This window comes from Salvelinus sp. IW2-2015, linkage group LG32 (genome assembly GCF_002910315.2).
Source record: "Salvelinus sp. IW2-2015 linkage group LG32, ASM291031v2, whole genome shotgun sequence".
Classification (NCBI taxonomy): Eukaryota; Metazoa; Chordata; class Actinopteri; order Salmoniformes; family Salmonidae; genus Salvelinus; species Salvelinus sp. IW2-2015.
The window spans coordinates 28,708,860-28,727,750 of NC_036871.1; the positions used below are offsets into that span (position 1 = coordinate 28,708,860).

The 18,891-nt window shown below is 43.0% G+C and overlaps 2 protein-coding genes across 5 annotated transcripts in view; both read left to right on the top strand.

Annotated features, from left to right (window-relative positions):
• The window catches only part of obscnb (obscurin, cytoskeletal calmodulin and titin-interacting RhoGEF b), an 88,186-nt gene that overhangs the window by 32,345 nt on the left and 36,950 nt on the right, over window positions 1–18,891 (top strand). For 2 of the 4 annotated variants that reach the window (XM_023977780.1, XM_023977783.1), the window contains exons 27-30: window positions 13,426–13,689; window positions 16,011–16,289; window positions 16,761–17,018; window positions 17,301–17,567. In XM_023977780.1, the coding sequence (XP_023833548.1) occupies window positions 13,426–13,689; window positions 16,011–16,289; window positions 16,761–17,018; window positions 17,301–17,567 (1,068 nt within the window). Of the gene's footprint in view, window positions 1–13,425; window positions 13,690–16,010; window positions 16,290–16,760; window positions 17,019–17,300; window positions 17,568–18,015; window positions 18,292–18,891 lie in introns of all 4 variants that reach the window. The other 2 variants (XM_023977779.1, XM_023977782.1) reach the window with 2 other exon arrangements.
• Window positions 44–12,434, top strand: LOC111957059 (obscurin-like). The gene is made up of 11 exons (XM_070436783.1): window positions 44–359; window positions 1,899–2,165; window positions 2,333–2,494; window positions 6,125–6,199; window positions 6,861–6,962; window positions 7,184–7,276; window positions 8,451–8,537; window positions 10,122–10,199; window positions 10,739–11,005; window positions 11,228–11,494; window positions 11,675–12,434. The coding sequence occupies exons 1-11, from the start codon at window positions 44–46 to the stop codon at window positions 12,016–12,018; spliced, it is 2,058 nt and encodes a 685-aa protein (XP_070292884.1). The 3' UTR covers window positions 12,019–12,434.

Sequence of the window (18,891 nt, forward strand, 5' to 3'; positions counted from 1 at the left end):
TTACTGTCTATTCCCATGCTGGTTGGTGGACAAGAAATACATTATGCTCAGAGCAGCATTTGACCTGGATGTGTTCCATCCAGGTCAGACAGTGCTCATAGTAGAGCCACCCCAGGACGTTGAGTGTTTTGAGGGGGACTCTGCCATGTTTAGGTGCCTTGTAAGCCCGCCTGACCTGACCCATCAGGTGCGGTGGTGCCTAGACCAAACCCCTCTGCAGCCCAGCCCCCTCAATGAGATCCAGGTACCTCAGGGGGGTTTCCACTCCCTCACCATGAGGGAGCTGACCCCTATGAATTCAAGCACAATCTCTGTGGTGGTTGGGGATAAGAGAGTGTACGCTTCGCTAATGATCAAAGGTAACTCCCATGGCCGGGTCCATGGTTCAAATTATATGTGAGCTAGAGGGGGCTGGGAACCCTCATAACAATCCACCCCTCCCCCCATAATACTGTATCTATATCTATTGTAAGTCTACAGCTCCAGTAGACACCAGAGATGGAAGTGCATCACTGCATTTGCCCTCTTTTTCAGTTTCTCTGAAATTGAAATGACACTTGCTTGACTTTTAACGTTCATCTAGACTCGTCGTTGCAGTGTGCATTGTGAAATGAACAATTTATCCAATATCATAAGTGACCACCGCTGGTGTCTTCAATGCCTGTGGCACCATTCATACCATCAGATCTCAGTCAACCATTCTGTATCGGTCTGCGTTGGTCTTGTTAATCATTCTCTCGTCTTTGGGTCTCCCATCCTCATGGGAAGTGCATGATGTATTTGAATCCATGACGCAGGTAAAAGAGTAAAGACAGAAAGATTTGATTCTTAAAGGATGCATACTTGATGAATAGAGGCATCCCTGATCCGTAGATTCTTAGTTGTCCAGTTTATTTGCTCACTCTACTCAGACAGTTAACAAATGTATATGTAAAAAAATATATATACAGTACAATACCAGTCAAAAGTTTCGACATACCTACTCATTTAAAGTTTTTCTTTATTTGTACTATTTTCTACATTGTAGAATAATAGTGAAGCCATCAAAACTATAATATAACACATATGGAATCGTGATGTAACCAAAAAAAGTGTTAAACAAATCAAATAATTTTTTATATTTGAGATTCTTCAAAGTAGCCACCCTTTGCATTGATGACAGGTTTGCACACTCTTGGTATTATCTCAACCAGCTTCATGAGGTAGTCACCTGGAATGCATTTCAATTAACAGGTATGCCTTGTTAAAAGTTAATTTGTGGAATTTCTTTAATTCTTAATGCATTTGAGCCAATCAGTTGTGCTGTGACAAGGTAGGGGTGGGATACAGAAGATAGCCCTGTTTGGTAAAAGACCAAGTCCATATTATGGCAAGAACAGCTTTTTTTTTACCATGTAGGCTCAGTTTTGCATCAAAGGTTTGGACAATGTTTCTATTGTGTCTTGGAAAATACTGCAGGGTCATAAACTAAGACATTATTCCTATCTTGAAACTATTCTGAATATTGTTCATGTACAGATGTGTGCCTCAATGCAAAGTTATGCTGCATAAGTGATGCAAAAGCTCCACAAATGTATTTCTCTGTATGCTGCTGATCCTTTGTGCACTTTGGAAGGATTTCATTTTGTGGTGGTGATCAGCTGTGAACACCATGTTCATTCCATGTACTGGTTTGATAACTATCTTCAGTTAACAAGTCATCTGTTTCATTGAACAACCCAATCATTGGAATCCTATTTAGGTTCCAAAGGACAGCAATAAAAGCATCGGGATCATTGTCCACTACTCATTCTTCTCCACCATTTTGATTCTTATGCCCTTCCATTACAACTGAAGATTGCAAAGAAAATGATTTAGCCTACTTTTTAATGAAGTTGGGCATGTTCGTCTTTTTCCAGCCTTGCCTGCCAGCTTTAAACAGAAGCTGAAGAACCAGCAGGCCACGGAAGGAGAGAATGCTACTCTCTGCTGTGTGTTAGCCAAACCTGGAGCCAAGGTTCAGTGGAAGAAAGGCACTGAGAATCTCAAAGCTGGAAACAAATATGAGATTAAGCAAAAAGATGCGTGCTGTGAGCTTCAGATAAAACATCTGAAGGTTGAAGACAGTGGAGAGTATTCCTGTGAGTGTGGAAATCAGAGGACCACAGCGACTATAAACGTCAATGGTATGGGTACATGTTCTTGGTCAATGGGAATGTTGGGGAGGTCTTGTTTACAGGGAGTCAGTCAGTTTAATTGATACGTGTAAGTTCATGTGTTGGTAGCAAAAATGTGTGTAGTTAGTGGACTGTATATACAGAATAATTTCATATTTAAATCAATGGTTTGTCAGCGTTACCTGTGACCTTCAAACACAAGCTGGAGAGCCAGAAGGCTGAGGAAGGGGGCAGTGTTACCCTGCACTGTGAGCTCTCTAAACCTGGAATCCCTGTAGAATGGAGGAAGGGAACACAGGTGCTGAAGTCTGGAGAAAAGTACCAGATGAACGGAGCAAGTTTGTATATTTAAATGCCTTTGAACGGGTTGTGGTTTGTAGGTACCAAGGCGGCACCGGTTTGAGTGTTTCAAGAACTACAACGCTGCTGTTTTTTTTACTCTCACACCGTTTCTCTTGTGTATCAAGAATGGTCCACCACCTAAAGGACATCCAGTCAACTTGCACAAAACTGTGGGAAGCATTGGAGTCAACATGGGCCAGCATCCCTGTGGAACGCTTTTCGATACCTTGTAGAGTCCACTCCCCGACGAATTGAGGCTGTTCTGAGGGCAAAAGGGGGTCCAACTCAATATTAGGAAGGTGTTCTAATGTTTTGTCTACTCAGTGTTTTCTGGTAGTCATCTTGATGTTTTGTCATAGTCTCTAAGCCTGTTGTAGAAAAGAAGATCGTAGAAGCCCCTGGTAGGAAAGTTAGCTTTCTGTTGTCTTTTCACACTCATACCTGTGGGTAGTTGTGTCACATCAATTCAAATCACGGCTGCTCTTTGGCCTATCTGTTCAACTTCAAGAAAACATCATTCATGGCTTAAGTTATTGTGTGGCACATTTTGGGGGTGTATATAGTCATTGTTGGTGTTTTGTTATAGCCTTTAAGCCTGCTGCTCCTGCCACCCGCACAACTGGAGCTCCAGAAGGAGGAGACCGTAGAAAATAAGACTGTTGCAGACGCTCAGGGTGGGTACTTTTCGTATAGGGACTGCGCCTCTTTTGTCAGTCTGTTCAAGCGAACGTCATTTGTGGCTTTAGCATTGTATGGCTAATTTTGTGGTTTCTGCTTCACCTTGTGGTCCTGTTAGTGTGTCCTGTAAGCTTCTTCTGTTTAGTCTTTGTCCTTCACTTGCAGTGTAGGCTATGTATTGGCAGTCTGTGTCACTGTCTGTTTCTCTCTTTGAAGACTGTTGTATGACGTTGGGAATTCATGTTCATGAGTTCATGCTTCTGGTTGAGCTTTCTGCTTACTAGACAGATGATGAAGTAAAATTATATACCGGTAGTTATTTCAGTGTTTTGCTATAGCCAAGAAGCCTGCTGCTCCTGCCGCCCTACAAACTGGAGCCACAGGAGGAGACAGTAGAAAATAAGTCAGTAGTAGAGAAGATCAGCTATCTTTTGCCTGTTAAGCTCATACCTGTGCAAGTCTGTCATATCAATTCAAATACTACTGCTCTTTATCCGTTCAATTGGACATCATTTGTGGCTTTCACATTGTGTGGCACATTTTTGGGTCTCTGCTTTATCTTGTGTGGTCCTATTAGTCTGTGTCATGTATGACGGTTGCCCTTCACTCAAAGGGATGTAATGGCAGTTTGTCTGTTTAAATACTTTTTGTTGTATGACATTGGCAAGTAAATCACATACCGGCTTTGATGTTTTGTCATAGCCGTGAAGCCTCCTGCCGCCCACAAACTGGAACCCAGGAGGAGACAGTAGAGACGAAGACAGTAGTAGGAGCCCTCGGTGAAAATATGAGCTGGCTGTTGTCTGTTGAGCTCCTACCTGTGCATTGTCTGTCACATCATACTGTGTTTCTCAATGTAGACTCGAAAGCTTGGATCTTTGCTCTTGATTCAAGTTGTATGTGGTGAAACAGTGTGGCTAGATTTTTTTTGAAGGCAAGTTGTGTCACATAGTCTTTCTGTAGCCTTCAGCTAGCTTCCCTTATCTTGTGGCTTCGGCTGGTTTGTCAGGCTGTTCTCTTAAGAGGTGTTGAGGATCTTATCAAGTGTATTGCTGTGCCACAGTAGAGAAACCTCCAGTTCCTGCAGTCACCCTTAAACCAGAGCCTCAGAAGCAGGGGACCAAGAGAGAGGAGATTAGTTTTGTCATTCTTAAGTTCAGGTACATCGGTCATTGTTTGCGTATGAATGGATAAAAATGACTTTGGACGCTGTTTGCTTCCATCAGGTTTGCACGTGCATTTTTTTTTATGCAAAAGTTATTCAACTCGTACTTTAGGCTATCTGATATAGTTCCTGTTTCTTTTCATCCTTAACTCGACGAAGTAAATTCTTTATTGACATATATTCAGTAGATTTTGCTACACGTATTGTTTTTTCTGCATACTTTGCCATGCTTCTAAATGGTAGTGGAAAGAAAGTAGGCTACAATGATGGTTGCCATTTGAATGGGTAAGATTTGAAGCTCCGTGGACATTGGGCTTTGTTCGCTTCCGTCTGGTTCGCTTAGGTGCACAATTTTAAAGTTGAGTTATAATGAAGATATATTCAACAGATTGTTCATGTTTGTACTGTAGTTGTGGAGACACCAGTTGCTCTGTCCAGCCAAAACCAGAGAGACTGAAAAGGAGGAGAAGACAGTCGTAGAAGCCATGGTGGGAAAAGAGAAGCTTTCTTTTGCAGTCTATTCCTGTATAATGCTGCCATGGAGCTTGCAGTTGTAATGTATTACAGGTCTCCCTGCCCTTAAATGGGGATCTACTATAGGTCTTAACTTGGTTGTCTTTTGTTGACCTTGCTGGAGTCTCCTTGTTGTAGATTCCTTGTTGTAGTTGGATTATGATATTCCAGGTAAATTCTGCGTACCACAGTATTGAATTTAGGCAGAGACCAGGATTGTTCATGCAGTCCTGTACATAACCTTGGTTATGTGTAAAACCCAGAGTAGTTAAAATCTCACTTTCAATGTGGTGGTGGGTCACACACAAAATCTTTTTTTAAACTGCTGGCTGGACGGATGGACACCAAGCAGAGAAGAGTGCACACATTAATGGTCATTGAAAGTGTTTACCATACATAGAGACACCATCCCAGTGGGATCGTTCTTCTAGATGCTAACACCATATGGGTTTTGCAATGTCTCTTTTTGAGGCATTGTAACAGTGGTGGAGATATTTTTTAACCCTTTATTTCTCAGCTCTTCCAGCCACAAAGTAGTACCCGAGGACAGTGGAGACTACAGCTGTGTGTGTGGAGAACAGAAGACTACAGCCAGTCTCAAGATTAAGGGTAGGAGAGAGTTAATACATTTAGATGTGCCTTTGTCACTAAATATGTTTGGTAAAACTATATTTGGATGGTCCGGATTTTCTATTTGTAGATGCGCTACAGATGGTAATTCTATCAACAAACTATATGTTGATAAGAAACTGCTTTCTAAGGTTAGGTTTAGGGTTAGGGTTAACAAGAGCCTCTGATTCAGGAGACCAAACTGGATCAAGTATGGAAGGGGAGCGTACATGGAGAACAGTTTGTCTGTCTGCTTTAACTTGTCATCTGTGCAGTTTGTCCTGCTTCTTGGTCCTGTTGATGATGTCGGTGATGATGCTGATAGTATTCGTTGTCCTTTTACAGTCAGTGCATATGTCGCTGTACTTGAAGTTTCTTGTGGTTTGTTTGTGCCACTGTTTGTTGTGCTTAGAAAGGAAATTGAGTAGACATCTTTGTCTCTGTATTCTGTTTGCATTCAGTCCACATGTTCTGAAGGCTTTGTCTCATTGCTTCTGGTGTTCACAGTTATCATGTATTTATTTGAGACTTGTGTGGTACATCCTTTGTTGGCAGTTTGTATGATACATCCCTCTGTTGGCTGTTTTTCTGTTATGGTCAGTCTTGTCATAAAAGGTTTGGTTATGAGGTTTTGTATTCTAAGTTGCATGTTTTATGGCAGCTCTGAAGTATTCAGTTCCTCCAGTAACTCCCAAACAGGAGGAGCCCCAGAAGGAGAAGGCCAAAAAGGAAGAAGGTAGGGAAGGACAAGGAGAGTAACAGTTTGGTTTACTGCTTGATTCTCTGTCTTTATGGTATGTCTATAGTGCCTATGTCTTGGCTGAATGCGGTGTGCAACATCCTAAATTGTCGGAAAATCTGAAAATGTTGGTGTAAATTTGTGTTTAAATTAGGACAGTACAAATATACAAATGGCGGCTCACCATTAAAGCTTGTTAAGGAGGGAAAGTATGCCTTTGCAGCCTGAATGGGAGATGCTTTATGTACGAGCCGGTCCACGGGGAACACAAGTGTATTACCTAGGTCAGTGCTCTCCGGGATCCTTGGAACATCCCTACACCATTGAAGTTGAAATTGAAATTGGTTAAGGTAAGGTTTAAGGTTATGGTTAAGGCTAGGGGTTAAGGTTAGGGTTAAGGTTTAGGGTAGGGACGTCCCGAGGATTCAGGTTAGCACTGACCATTCTTATTAGCCAGATGTAGTTTGTTGTTTATCTGTCAAGAATTAACCCTTAACCAGGTTGCAACTATGTTTTGTATGTGTATGTAAACCTTGTTGTCACCTTAGCTTTGAGCGGCCTGACATTGTTTTGGATTCTCTGCTTCCCTTTGAGGGCATGCTTTTGTGAGCATACTCAGCTCAGAGTTGGATCTAAAGTGAAATGTTTAAACCCCCAGCTCCTCCAGTCACTCACAAACAACAGGAGACCCAGAAGCAGCAGGACACCAAAGAGGCCCAGAAAGAGACAGTAGAAAGGAAGACAGTAGTAGAAGCCCATGGTAGGAAAAGATAAGATATGTTCTCTGTTGAGCTCATTCTGGAAGTTATAGAATATTGAGGTATTCTGATTTCTGCTATATCTGTGAAGCCTGCTGTTCCTGCCGGCCCTAAACCAGAGCCCCAGAAGGAGACCGTAGAAAAGAATACAGTAGTTAACATTTCTGGTTACTTGTTGAAGTAAAGTTAAAGAATGTTTAGTTATTATGGTGTTTTGTCATAGTCTCGGAGCCAGCGACCCCTATTGCTCCTGCCACCACCAAAATGGATCCCCAGAAGGAGACATTAGAGAAGAAGACCGTAGTAGAAGCCTCTGGTAGGAAAGATGAACTATCTGTTGTCTGTCATAGCAATTAAAAAAAAAATGGTATTCTGGTGTTGCTGTATGTAATTGTGTTGTTTTATCTGGTCGATAATTGCAGTCAGATAGGCCAACAAGCAGCAGTTCATATCTGTTCCTTTATGGCTTTAGCACTGTGTGACTCATTTTTTGGGCCTGTGTTTCAACTTGTGATCTTCTTAGTATTTTCTTACTTGACACAAATATGTAATAATGTAGTAATGTAATAATAATATGTTTTTGCTTGGTTTTCCCTCAGTTTTAATGGCAGTGTGTGTCTGTTTTAAAGATGTTTTGTTATATGACGTAATATGAATTCATGTTCATGCAGTCACACGTGTTATTGAGTTTTCTGCTTTCTAGACAACTGATGAAGTTCAGCTTTACACTGAGTGTCCAAAACATTAAGGACACCTGCTCTTTCCATAACATAGACTGACCAGGTGAATCCAGTTGAAAGCTATGATCCCTTATTGATGTCACCTGTTAAATCCACTTCAATCAGTGTAGATGAAGGGGATGAGACAGGTTAAAGAAAGATTTTTAAGCCTCGTGACAACGGAGCATGTTTTGTATATTTAAATGCCTTTGAACGGGTTGTGGTTGTAGGTACCAGGCGCACCGGTTTGAGTGTTTCAAGAACTACAACGCTGCTGTTTTTTTTTACTCTCAACCGTTTCTCTTGTGTATCAAGAATGGTCCACCACCTAAAGGACATCCAGTCAACTTGACACAACTGTGGGAAGCATTGGAGTCAACATGGGCCAGCATCCCTGTGGAACGCTTTCGATACCTTGTAGAGTCCACTCCCCGACGAATTGAGGCTGTTCTGAGGGCAAAAGGGGGTCCAACTCAATATTAGGAAGGTGTTCCTAATGTTTTGTCTACTCAGTGTTTTCTGGTAGTCATCTTGATGTTTTGTCATAGTCTCTAAGCCTGTTGTAGAAAAGAAGATCGTAGAAGCCCCTGGTAGGAAAGATTAGCTTTCTGTTGTCTTTTCAACTCATACCTGTGGGTAGTTGGTCACATCAATTCAAATACGGCTGCTCTTTGGCCTATCTGTTCAACTTCAAGAAAACATCATTCATGGCTTAAGTATTGTGTGGCACATTTTGGGGGTGTATATAGTCATTTTGGTGTTTTGTTATAGCCTTTAAGCCTGCTGCTCCTGCCACCCCCAAACTGGAGCTCCAGAAGGAGGAGACCGTAGAAAATAAGACTGTTGCAGACGCTCAGGGTGGGTACTTTTCGTATAGGGACTGCCGCTCTTTTGTCAGTCTGTTCAAGCGAACGTCATTTGTGGCTTTAGCATTGTATGGCTAATTTTGTGGTTTCTGCTTCACCTTGTGGTCCTGTTAGTGTGTCCTGTAAGCTTCTTCTGTTTAGTCTTTGTCCTTCACTTGCAGTGTAGGCTATGTATTGGCAGTCTGTGTCACTGTCTGTTTCTCTCTTTGAAGACTGTTGTATGACGTTGGGAATTCATGTTCATGAGTTCATGCTTCTGGTTGAGCTTTCTGCTTACTAGACAGATGATGAAGTAAAATTATATACCGGTAGTTATTTCAGTGTTTTGCTATAGCCAAGAAGCCTGCTGCTCCTGCCGCCCTCAAACTGGAGCCACAGGAGGAGACAGTAGAAAATAAGTCAGTAGTAGAGAAGATCAGCTATCTTTTGCCTGTTAAGCTCATACCTGTGCAAAGTCTGTCATATCAATTCAAATACTACTGCTCTTTATCCGTTCAATTGGACATCATTTGTGGCTTTCACATTGTGTGGCACATTTTTGGGTCTCTGCTTTATCTTGTGTGGTCCTATTAGTCTGTGTCATGTATGACGGTTGCCCTTCACTCAAAGGGATGTAATGGCAGTTTGTCTGTTTAAATACTTTTTGTTGTATGACATTGGCAAGTTAAATCACATACCGGCTTTGATGTTTTGTCATAGCCGTGAAGCCTCCTGCCGCCCCCAAACTGGAACCCAGGAAGGAGACAGTAGAGACGAAGACAGTAGTAGGAGCCCCTGGTAGGAAAATATGAGCTGGCTGTTGTCTGTTGAGCTCCTACCTGTGCATTGTCTGTCACATCATACTGTGTTTCTCAATGTAGACTCAGAAAGCTTGGATCTTTGCTCTTGATTCAAGTTGTATGTGGTGAACAGTGTGGCTAGATTTTTTTCTGAAGGCAAGTTGTGTCACATAGTCTTTCTGTAGCCCTTCAGCTAGCTTCCCTTATCTTGTGGCTTCGGCTGGTTTGTCAGGCTGTTCTCTTAAGAGGTGTTGAGGATCTTATCAAGTGTATTGCTGTGCCACAGTAGAGAAACCTCCAGTTCCTGCAGTCACCCTTAAACCAGAGCCTCAGAAGCAGGGGACCAAAGAGAGAGGAGATTAGTTTGTCATTCTTAAGTTCAGGTACATCGGTCATTGTTCGTATGAATGGATAAAAATGACTTTGGACGCTGTTTGCTTCCATCAGGTTTGCACGTGCATTTTTTTTTATGCAAAAGTTATTCAACTCGTACTTTAGGCTATCTGATATAGTTCCTGTTCTTTTCATCCTTAACTCGACGAAGTAAATTCTTTATTGACAATATATTCAGTAGATTTTGCTACACGTATTGTTTTTTCTGCATACTTTGCCATGCTTCTAAATGGTAGTGGAAAGAAAGTAGGCTACAATGATGGTTGCCATTTGAATGGGTAAGATTTGAAGCTCCGTGGACATTGGGCTTTGTTCGCTTCCGTCTGGTTCGCTTAGGTGCACAATTTTAAAGTTGATGTTATAATGAAGATATATTCAACAGATTGTTCATGTTTGTACTGTAGTTGTGGAGACACCAGTTGCTCCTGTCCAGCCAAAACCAGAGACTGAAAAGGAGGAGAAGACAGTCGTAGAAGCCCATGGTGGGAAAAGAGAAGCTTTCTTTTGCAGTCTATTCCTGTATAATGCTGCCATGGAGCTTGCAGTTGTAATGTATTACAGGTCTCCCTGCCCTTAAATGGGGATCTACTATAGGTCTTAACTTGGTTGTCTTTTGTTGACCTTGCTGGAGTCTCCTTGTTGTAGATTCCTTGTTGTAGTTGGATTATGATATTCCAGGTAAATTCTGCGTACACAGTATTGAATTTAGGCAGAGACCAGGATTGTTCATGCAGTCCTGTACATAACCTTGGTTATGTGTAAACCCAGAGTAGTTAAAATCTCACTTTCAATGTGGTGGTGGGTCACACACAAATCTTTTTTTAAACTGCTGGCCTGGACGGATGGACACCAAGCAGAGAAGAGTGCACACATTAATGGTCATTGAAAGTGTTTACCATACATAGAGACACCATCCCAGTGGGATCGTCTTCTAGATGCTAACACCATATGGGTTTGCAATGTCTCTTTTTGAGGCATTGTAACAGTGGATGGAGATATTTTTTAACCCTTTATTTCTCAGCTCTTCCAGCCACATTCAAACACGATCTTGAGAGCCAGGAGGTTGAGGAGGGGGGCAGTGTTACCCTGCACTGTGAGCTCTCTAAACCTGGAGTCCCTGTAGAATGGAAGAAGGGAACACAGGTTCTAAAGTCTGGAGAAAAGTACCAGATGAAGCAGAAAGAATGCAGTGTGAAACTACAAATCTGTAATTTGAAACTTGAAGACACAGGAAACTACCACTGCAGCACTGGAGACCTAGAGAGCTCAGCATACCTGAAAGTCAATGGTAGGATGATGAAGACCTTTTCACTGCAGCCCAATTCTTCACTAGCACAGACAATATCACCTTGATTTATGATAAATTTATCTGAAGCACCACATGTATTAACTGAAATGCAATAAATAGTTAGTAAAAATAAGTGATGCAACAAAACAGTTGGAATAATGCCTACCGTTTATTATGTAAGTGTAGGCTTATAATTAATCTTTTGCGATTTTGATTTGTCAGCTCTCCCAGTCATATTCACCAAAGATCTGCAGAGCCAGGAGGTTGAGGAGGGGGGCAGTGTTACCCTGCACTGTGAGCTCTCTAAACCTGGAGTCCCAGTAGAATGGACGAAGGGGGAGGTGGGTCTCTGCCCCTGTGCCAAGTATGAAATCGTCCAGGAAGGGCACAGCGCCAGACTAGTCATCCACAGCTTAGACCCTGAAGACTCAGGCAGCTATACTTGTGACAGTGGCGACCGGAAAACCACAGCAAACCTTTCTGTGAAGGGTAGGCTGAGAGAAAATTCTTCTGGTTTTAGCTGTGTATGCTGTCGGGAAAGAAAATCTAACTTTCCCACATGTATTATACATATTTTCTGGTTTGGAGGCACAATTCTGCCCTCTAAAAGTTTCTCTATCTCACCTCTCCCAACCTACATCGTTCCTACCCCCCTCTTGCTTTCCACAGCCCTGCCTGTTTACTTCAAAACCCCACTACAGAATCTAGAGTGGGACGCAGGTGAGATCGCCATCCTCCGCTGTGAGATCACAAATCCTGTGGCCAGCGTTGTCTGGAGCCGGGGCGACAGCGTCTTGGAGTCTAACAACAAGTATCAGCTGAAACAGGAAGGTGCCATAGTGAAGCTTATCATCTATAACCTACAAGGGGCTGACTCTGGGGAGTATATCTGTGACACAGGTTACCAGAAGACCTCATCCATGCTCACTGTACAGGGTAGGGGACAAGATGAAAGTCTGCTACTGTCTTCTGACATTCATTTCAATCATTCTCTCTCTCTACACACCTCTTGAATCATGGCACCTCTCTTTTAATTTACTCTATACCTACCACCGCTTTCCATCCTGAGTGATTCCCACAAGACTAATATCACTCAAGGCTTTAGAGGACCAAAAGCCTAAAGAGCACAGAAGTAAAGCTTGTTGGGATCTTCATCCATTTCCTGATTCACCTACTGCTTCCTATGTCTTTCATATCCTTCACACACCTTCCTCTGCACTTTTACCTTCATAACCATTCCACCCGAGTGCTCTGCTGTTAAGGACAATGATCTGTCTCACACTTCCACTTCTTCTGTCTTGACAGGAGCAACCTTATGTCTTGACAGTTGTCTCTGTATTGTAACTGTATTGAGTGTGTAAGGTTAGGTGCCTTATTTCTGTTGTAATCTATCCATGTACACCCATATAGACACTAGTGCTCCCTTAGAGTGAGATTCGCATCTAAGCAGTAACACATAACTGGCTTTTTATAACAGAGCTGGAGGTGACCATAGTGAAGGTCTTGAACAGCTGCTCGGTGCGCGAGGGGGAGGACGTTCACTTTGAGTGCCATCTGTCCCACGAGGATGCCAAGGAGGTCCAGTGGAAGCTTGCGGATGTCCCTCTGCAGAACAATGAAATGAATCTGATCCGCAGCCAAGGCAAGGTGCACAGCCTCACCCTCAGGGGGGTCACCCAGGCCGACTCGGCCACAGTCGCTTTTACCGTGGGCCACCATACCTCCACCGCCAGCCTGACCGTCCGAGGTAAGGGGTGTATATACATAGTCCAAGGTTAGGAGTATACAGTATATAGTCATATACTGTACATAGTCTGAGGTAAGAGATACATCTGCTGGTAATCAGCACCAACCTTCTCCCATTGTACCCCAATACCAGGATCCATTCTGTCCATTCCAAATCCGTTTTATACCCTGAACGTCCAAGGTAAAGGATACATATACTGTATAGTCTGAGGTAAGGGGTTATATAATATATGTATGACGCTAATCACTGACTTTTACTAGACCTAACCATTTTCCATTGTACCGCAATACTTGGAGCCATTCTGTCCATTCTTTCATAGATTCTTCATGTCTTTTATCTTCTCTTATCTATAATGGATCTCTCAATTCATGTTAATCTTGTTGTGGAGATTGATTATTATAGCAGTGTATGCCATTGGTAGGCCACTTGTTAATTTCTCTCACATTACAACATAGCAAGAAACAAGAAACCTCCCCGTTTTTGTCATTTGCTATTTGAAACCTGCAGTGGTTAATGTCTGTTCAGCAAATGCTTTTAAATGTAGTGTTGAATGTTTCCTTTCAAGATATTGGATGTGATTGGATGTCCGTCCCGTCCGTGTCCACTCCTTAAACCAGGTAACGTCTCCATCAATCTTAACCTGGTCTGTATCTATCTTGCTGTGTCCCCCCAGGGGCCCCTGTGGTGTTCAAGAAGGAGCTGGAGAGCCAGGAAGCAGTTGAGGGGGGCAGTGTCTCCCTGACCTGTGAGATCAGTGCTGAGGGCAAGGTGACCTGGAGAAGGGGCTCCGTGCTCCTCACCCAGGGGGAGAAGTATTCCATGGAGCACACAGGTTCTACCTACATCCTGATGGTTCACAAGCTGAAGGTCGCGGATGCTGGAGAGTACACCTGCGATACTGGGGATAAGCAGAGCACGGCCACCCTGACAGTCAAAGGTAATGGAGCGTCTGTATTGACATCGGTCTCTCGTTTGCTGTGACTCTACATTATCGTCTGCTTTCATTCAGTGTGCAAACGGACTAAGAACTTCCATCTTAATACCAAGGCAGCAGCGACTCTTCCTGGGGTCCAACAAAATTAAGGCAGTTATACAATTTTAAAAACATTACAATACATTCACAAAAGATTTCACAACACATTAAGTGTGTACCCTCAGGCCACTACTCTACTACCACATATCTACAACAAAAAATCTGTGTATGTGTGTGTACAGTGCATTCGTAAAACATTCAGACCCCTTGCCTTTTCCACATTTTGTTATGTTACAGCCTTATTCAAAAAATGATTACATTACATTGCTCATCAATCTACACACAATAACACAGAATGACAAATCAAAAACAGATTTTTAGAAAATGTTCAAATTTATAACAATAAATATCACATTTACATAAGTATTCAGTCCTTTTACTTAGTACTTTGTTGAAGCACCTTTGGCAGCGATTACAGCCTTGAGTCTTCTTGGGTGTGACGCTACAAGCTTTGCACACCTGTATTTGGGTCGTTTCTTTCATTCTTCTCTGCATATTCTCTCAAGCTCTGCGTCACTGCACAGCTATTTTCAGGTCTTTCCAGAGTTGTCCGAGTTCTGAATGGGCCACTCAAGGACATTCAGAGACTTGTTCCGAAGCCACTCCTGTGTTGTCTTGGTTGTGTGCTTAGGGTCGTTGTCTTGTTGGAAGGTGAACCTTCACCCCAGTCTGAGGTCCTGAGTGCTCTGGAGCAGGTTTTCATCAAGGATCTCTGTGTACTTTGCTAAATTAATCTTTCCCTCGATCCTGATCCCTAGTCTCCCAGTCCCTACCGCTGAAAAACATCTCCACAGCATGATGCTGCCACCACCATGCCTGACCGTAGGGATGGTGCTAGGTTTCCTCCAGACGTGACGCTTGGCATTCAGGCCAAAGAGTTCAATCTTGGTTTCATCAGACAAGAGAATCTTGTTTCTCATGGTCAGAGTCCTATAGGTGCCTTTTGGCAAACTCCGAGTGGGCTGTCATGTGCCTTTTACTGAGGAGTGGCTTCCGTCTGGCCACTCTACCATAAAGGGCTGATCAGTGGAGTGCTGCAGAGATGGTTGTCCTTCTGGAAGGTTCTCCCATCTCCACAGAATAATTCTGGAGCTCTGTGGGAGTGACCATCGGGTTCTTGGTCACCTCCCTGACCAAGGCCCTTGGTTTTTGCTCTGACATGCACTGTCAACTGTGGGACCTTATATAGACAGGTGTGTGCCTTTCCAAATCATCTCCAATCAATTGAATTTATCACAGGTGAACAATCAAGTTGTAGAAACATCTCAAGGATGATCAATGGAAACAGGATGCACCTGAACTCAATTTCTAGTCTCATAGCAAAGGTTCTGAATACTTATGTAAATATGGTATTTATGTTTTTATTTTTAATACATTTGCAAAAATGTATAAAAACCTGTTTTCACTTTGTCATTATGGGGTATTGTGTACAGATTTATATAAAACAAATATAATAATTATCCAATTTAGAACAAAATGTGGAAAAAGTCAAAGGTCAGGGGGTCTGAATACTTTCCGACTGCACTGTATGTTATCGTGTGTGTGTATGCATGTGTTTGTGCCTGTGTGTGTCTCTTCACAGTTCCCGCTGTTCCATAAGGTGTATTTTTATCATTTTTTTATCTGATTCTACTGCTTGCATCAGTTACTTGATGTGGAATAGAGTTCCATGTAGTCATGGCTCTATGTAGTCGTGGCTCTATAGCAACCAGTTTTAGAAGTATAATCTGTGAGTAAGCATAGTTGTCGAGGTAACAATAAAATGTTTGTTGATCATGAAATGTAGGTTTCATAATCAATATGCGTTTTTATGTTTGAACCACAGTCTATTTGCCGTGTTGGGGACTACTGCATGTTGGTTTGGTTTTCATATTCAGACCTATACTAAGCTATTGTGTCAGAGATCACTTTTTGCATATACATATGTCTACAGTACCTTCCTACACGTTAGCCATTACGTAGGAAGTGAAATTGTGTTTTGTGTAATATTGTACTCTTTCAATGAGAAGTCCTAAACATTGAGTTGGCAGAAATAGTTTCACTAATATCCATGGTGTCTCCTGGAGTGCAAGTGTCCATCCTCTTTAGAACTCACTTTTAAATCGGGATACCAATGTTGGTGCTCTAATGTTGAGTGTTTCACCTTAATGAATCCCCTGGGAAACCTTGACCCCGGGAACCTTTAAATTTCTCACTCCCCCATCGTCACATTCATTCACCTCCAGAGTCTGTACGCATCACTCGGGAGCTGCACGACATCACAGTGACCACCGGGCAGGATGCTGTCTTTGTGTGTGAGTTGTCCCAGGAGGGCGTAACCAATGGAGAGTGGTGGCTAGGGGATAACCTCCTCCAGAACAACGACCTGAACCAGATGACCTTCCAGGGCCGGGTGCACCGGCTGACACTGCAGATGGTCACCACTGATGAGTCAGGGGACGTGGCGTTTGTGGTGGGCGAAGAGAAGACCGTCGCCTGCCTACTGGTGGAAGAGAAGCCCAAAGGTAATGGAGATGTTAACGGAGACGTTAAAGATGGCCATCTAGTCCTCACACCTCTCCATCTCTATCTTCCATCAAACAGCATTGGAACAACCTCTGTTCATCTGCTGTGCACCATCATCCATTCCATTCTAACCTTTCTTTATACGTGTGTTGGCCATCCTCCTGGCTTTTCTTTTTATAGCATCTTTGTCTTTAAAGATACTATAAAATGAAGTTGACAACAAGATTGTTGTCAGTGACATAAACATATCACTTTGCTAACTTCAGTATCAATTTGAATATCAATTGAGTGATGCACGCCTAATGGACATAGTCTTTATGGTTAGCATTGGCGGCATTGTAGACCTGTGGAAAAAGAGCCACTTTAAACACTGCCCATAGAAATACCATACAAGTTTGACATGCATGACATCTGACACTCAAAGTGCATTACACTGTATGTACTTAGCTTGGGATTTCCCATATCTACAGTCTTAATCCTAGAGAAGCCTCATGACACAGTGGCCCTGGAGGGTGAGACAGTCACCCTGTCCTGCACCGTCTCCGACCCCACGGCCACTATCAACTGGAGCAGGAATGATGTTGCAATCAAAGCAGGCCTCAAGTACGACCTGCGGAAGAATGGCGCTCTCATGCAGCTCCGTATCCACAACCTGGACATGGAGGACTCTGGAACTTACTGCTGCGATACCGGGGATGCACAGTCCACCGTCACATTGACTGTGGAAGGTAAAGAATGATGCTGCCACTTGAAAAGTTTGGACCCTCTACACTGCATCTAATGAGTACTAGAAAATAGTCTCCTAAAATTGAAGGCTCAGAATCAAGATAAACTCAGGATGAGTTCCTCCACAATACTGTTATTAACTTGCTTGCCCTCTACAAACTATCAGGCACCCAGTCTTCCGTCAACATACAACAGAGCCATCTTACGCCCCTGTCCACCATGCCACCATCGTCTACACATCTTCTATTGTCCGACACTGATGTAATGTCTCCTACTTCCACCAGGTGCCCCGGCATTCTTCCAGAAGGAGCTGAAGAACAAGGAAGCCCAGGAAGGCGATGATATCACTCTGCGCTGTGAGCTCTCCAAGGCGTGCACTCAAGTCGAATGGAGGAAGGGAGGCATGGTCCTCCAGGCTGGTAAGAAGTATGAGATGAGGCAGGAGGGCTGCGTTCAGGAGCTCCGCATTCGTAACCTGGAGCCAGAGGACAATGGCTACTACACCTGCGATGCTGGAGACCAGCTCACCACGGCGTCGGTGGCAGTGCAAGGTATCATGTCACAACTACATAATCTGTCCCTGAAACGGTTCATTTCTGTATTGTTTTTTCATTTCTCTAGGATCAAGGAAGGAATTCCTAACAGTTTATAATACACTTGTTGAAACCACAAAGGCTATTGTATGTTTTTCAGCAAGTTAAAGATGATCAGTTGTAGGATGTAATTGTAAATTAAAAAGTATTGATTGAAAACAGATGGTTAACATTTAGTTGAACAAAATGTATATTATATCATGGAATGTGTAGGGAATAAATAACCCAATGAAGTGAGCAAGGATGCTTGCCCTCTTAAAGTCAAAGTTTAAATGAGGAATGAGACAGGTCAAGGTCGAAGTAATCTTTATTATCCCTTAGGCTGGCATTGGGAGAGTTTGAGGTGAGTTGTGTGACTGTGAGTGGCAGTAGCTGAGTGTCTGACTGTATCTCCACTACTCTGCAGAGGCAGAAGTCCTCATAGTGTGTGGTCTAAAGAGCACCGATGTCTTTTTGGGCGAGTGGGCCACCTTCTCCTGCCAGCTGTCCCGCGGTGTGAGGCCCGGGGAGGTGCAGTGGTGGCTGGACGGGACCCTTCTCCAGGACAGCCCCTCCAGCGAGATAGGGCTGAGCCAGGGCCACGTCCACACCCTCACCCTAAAGGACCTGGCCCCGGACGCCTCGGGCACCGTCACGTTCAAAGCCTGCAGCCTGGTGTCCTACGCCAAGCTCTTAGTTAAAGGTATCAGGGAGGAGGAACTAGAGGGATTGAGAGGAGGAGGAGAGTGACTTCTAAAGATCCAACTGTGTTCTCCAGACCTTACAGCATCAATGCTCATAATACTCAACATACATATGTGTGATTAGATATAAAATTCAATTATGGTATTTATCTCTAAGTGACCAACATAGCATTTTCACCACATTGAGAGTAGACTACTATTTGCACACTTTCTGTCCATGGCTAATGTTAATCTTGACAGTATTATGTCCTCAAGAGTTCAAAGCTCCCTGATTCAGTAGTGGGAATGACTAGTTCAGTAGCGAAGGTCTTTTTGTGCCTCATCCATGCATGCTTCCATGCATGAGCATACATTTGAGTCATTTCACTAATAGAGTTAGAATGAGAGTTTTCATGCTGCATGCTTTTGATAAGACCAAAACATACACGATGGTGCAGCAGTAGAGGATGTTTCCACCAGTTTCTTAGTAATATGGAGCAAGAGCAATGTTATCCAATGAGGATTCACACCCATAGTTCCATTGTGTATCTATACTTTTAGCTAATAATGGCAAATGGTACCTAACAGTTGTGGTTTACAGAATATCTAGTTGTAATAGA

What these genes read in the sequence shown, in the direction of transcription:
- LOC111957059 (XM_070436783.1), top strand. Translation starts at nt 44, where the DNA reads ATGCTCAGAGCAGCATTTGACCTGGATGTGTTCCATCCAGGTCAGACA. An exon ending in GACTGTTGCAGACGCTCAGG is followed by an intron (nt 8,538 to 10,121) that starts GTGGGTACTTTT and finishes TTTGTACTGTAG; the next exon opens with TTGTGGAGACACCAGTTGCT. An exon ending in AGCATACCTGAAAGTCAATG is followed by an intron (nt 11,006 to 11,227) that starts GTAGGATGATGA and finishes TTGATTTGTCAG; the next exon opens with CTCTCCCAGTCATATTCACC.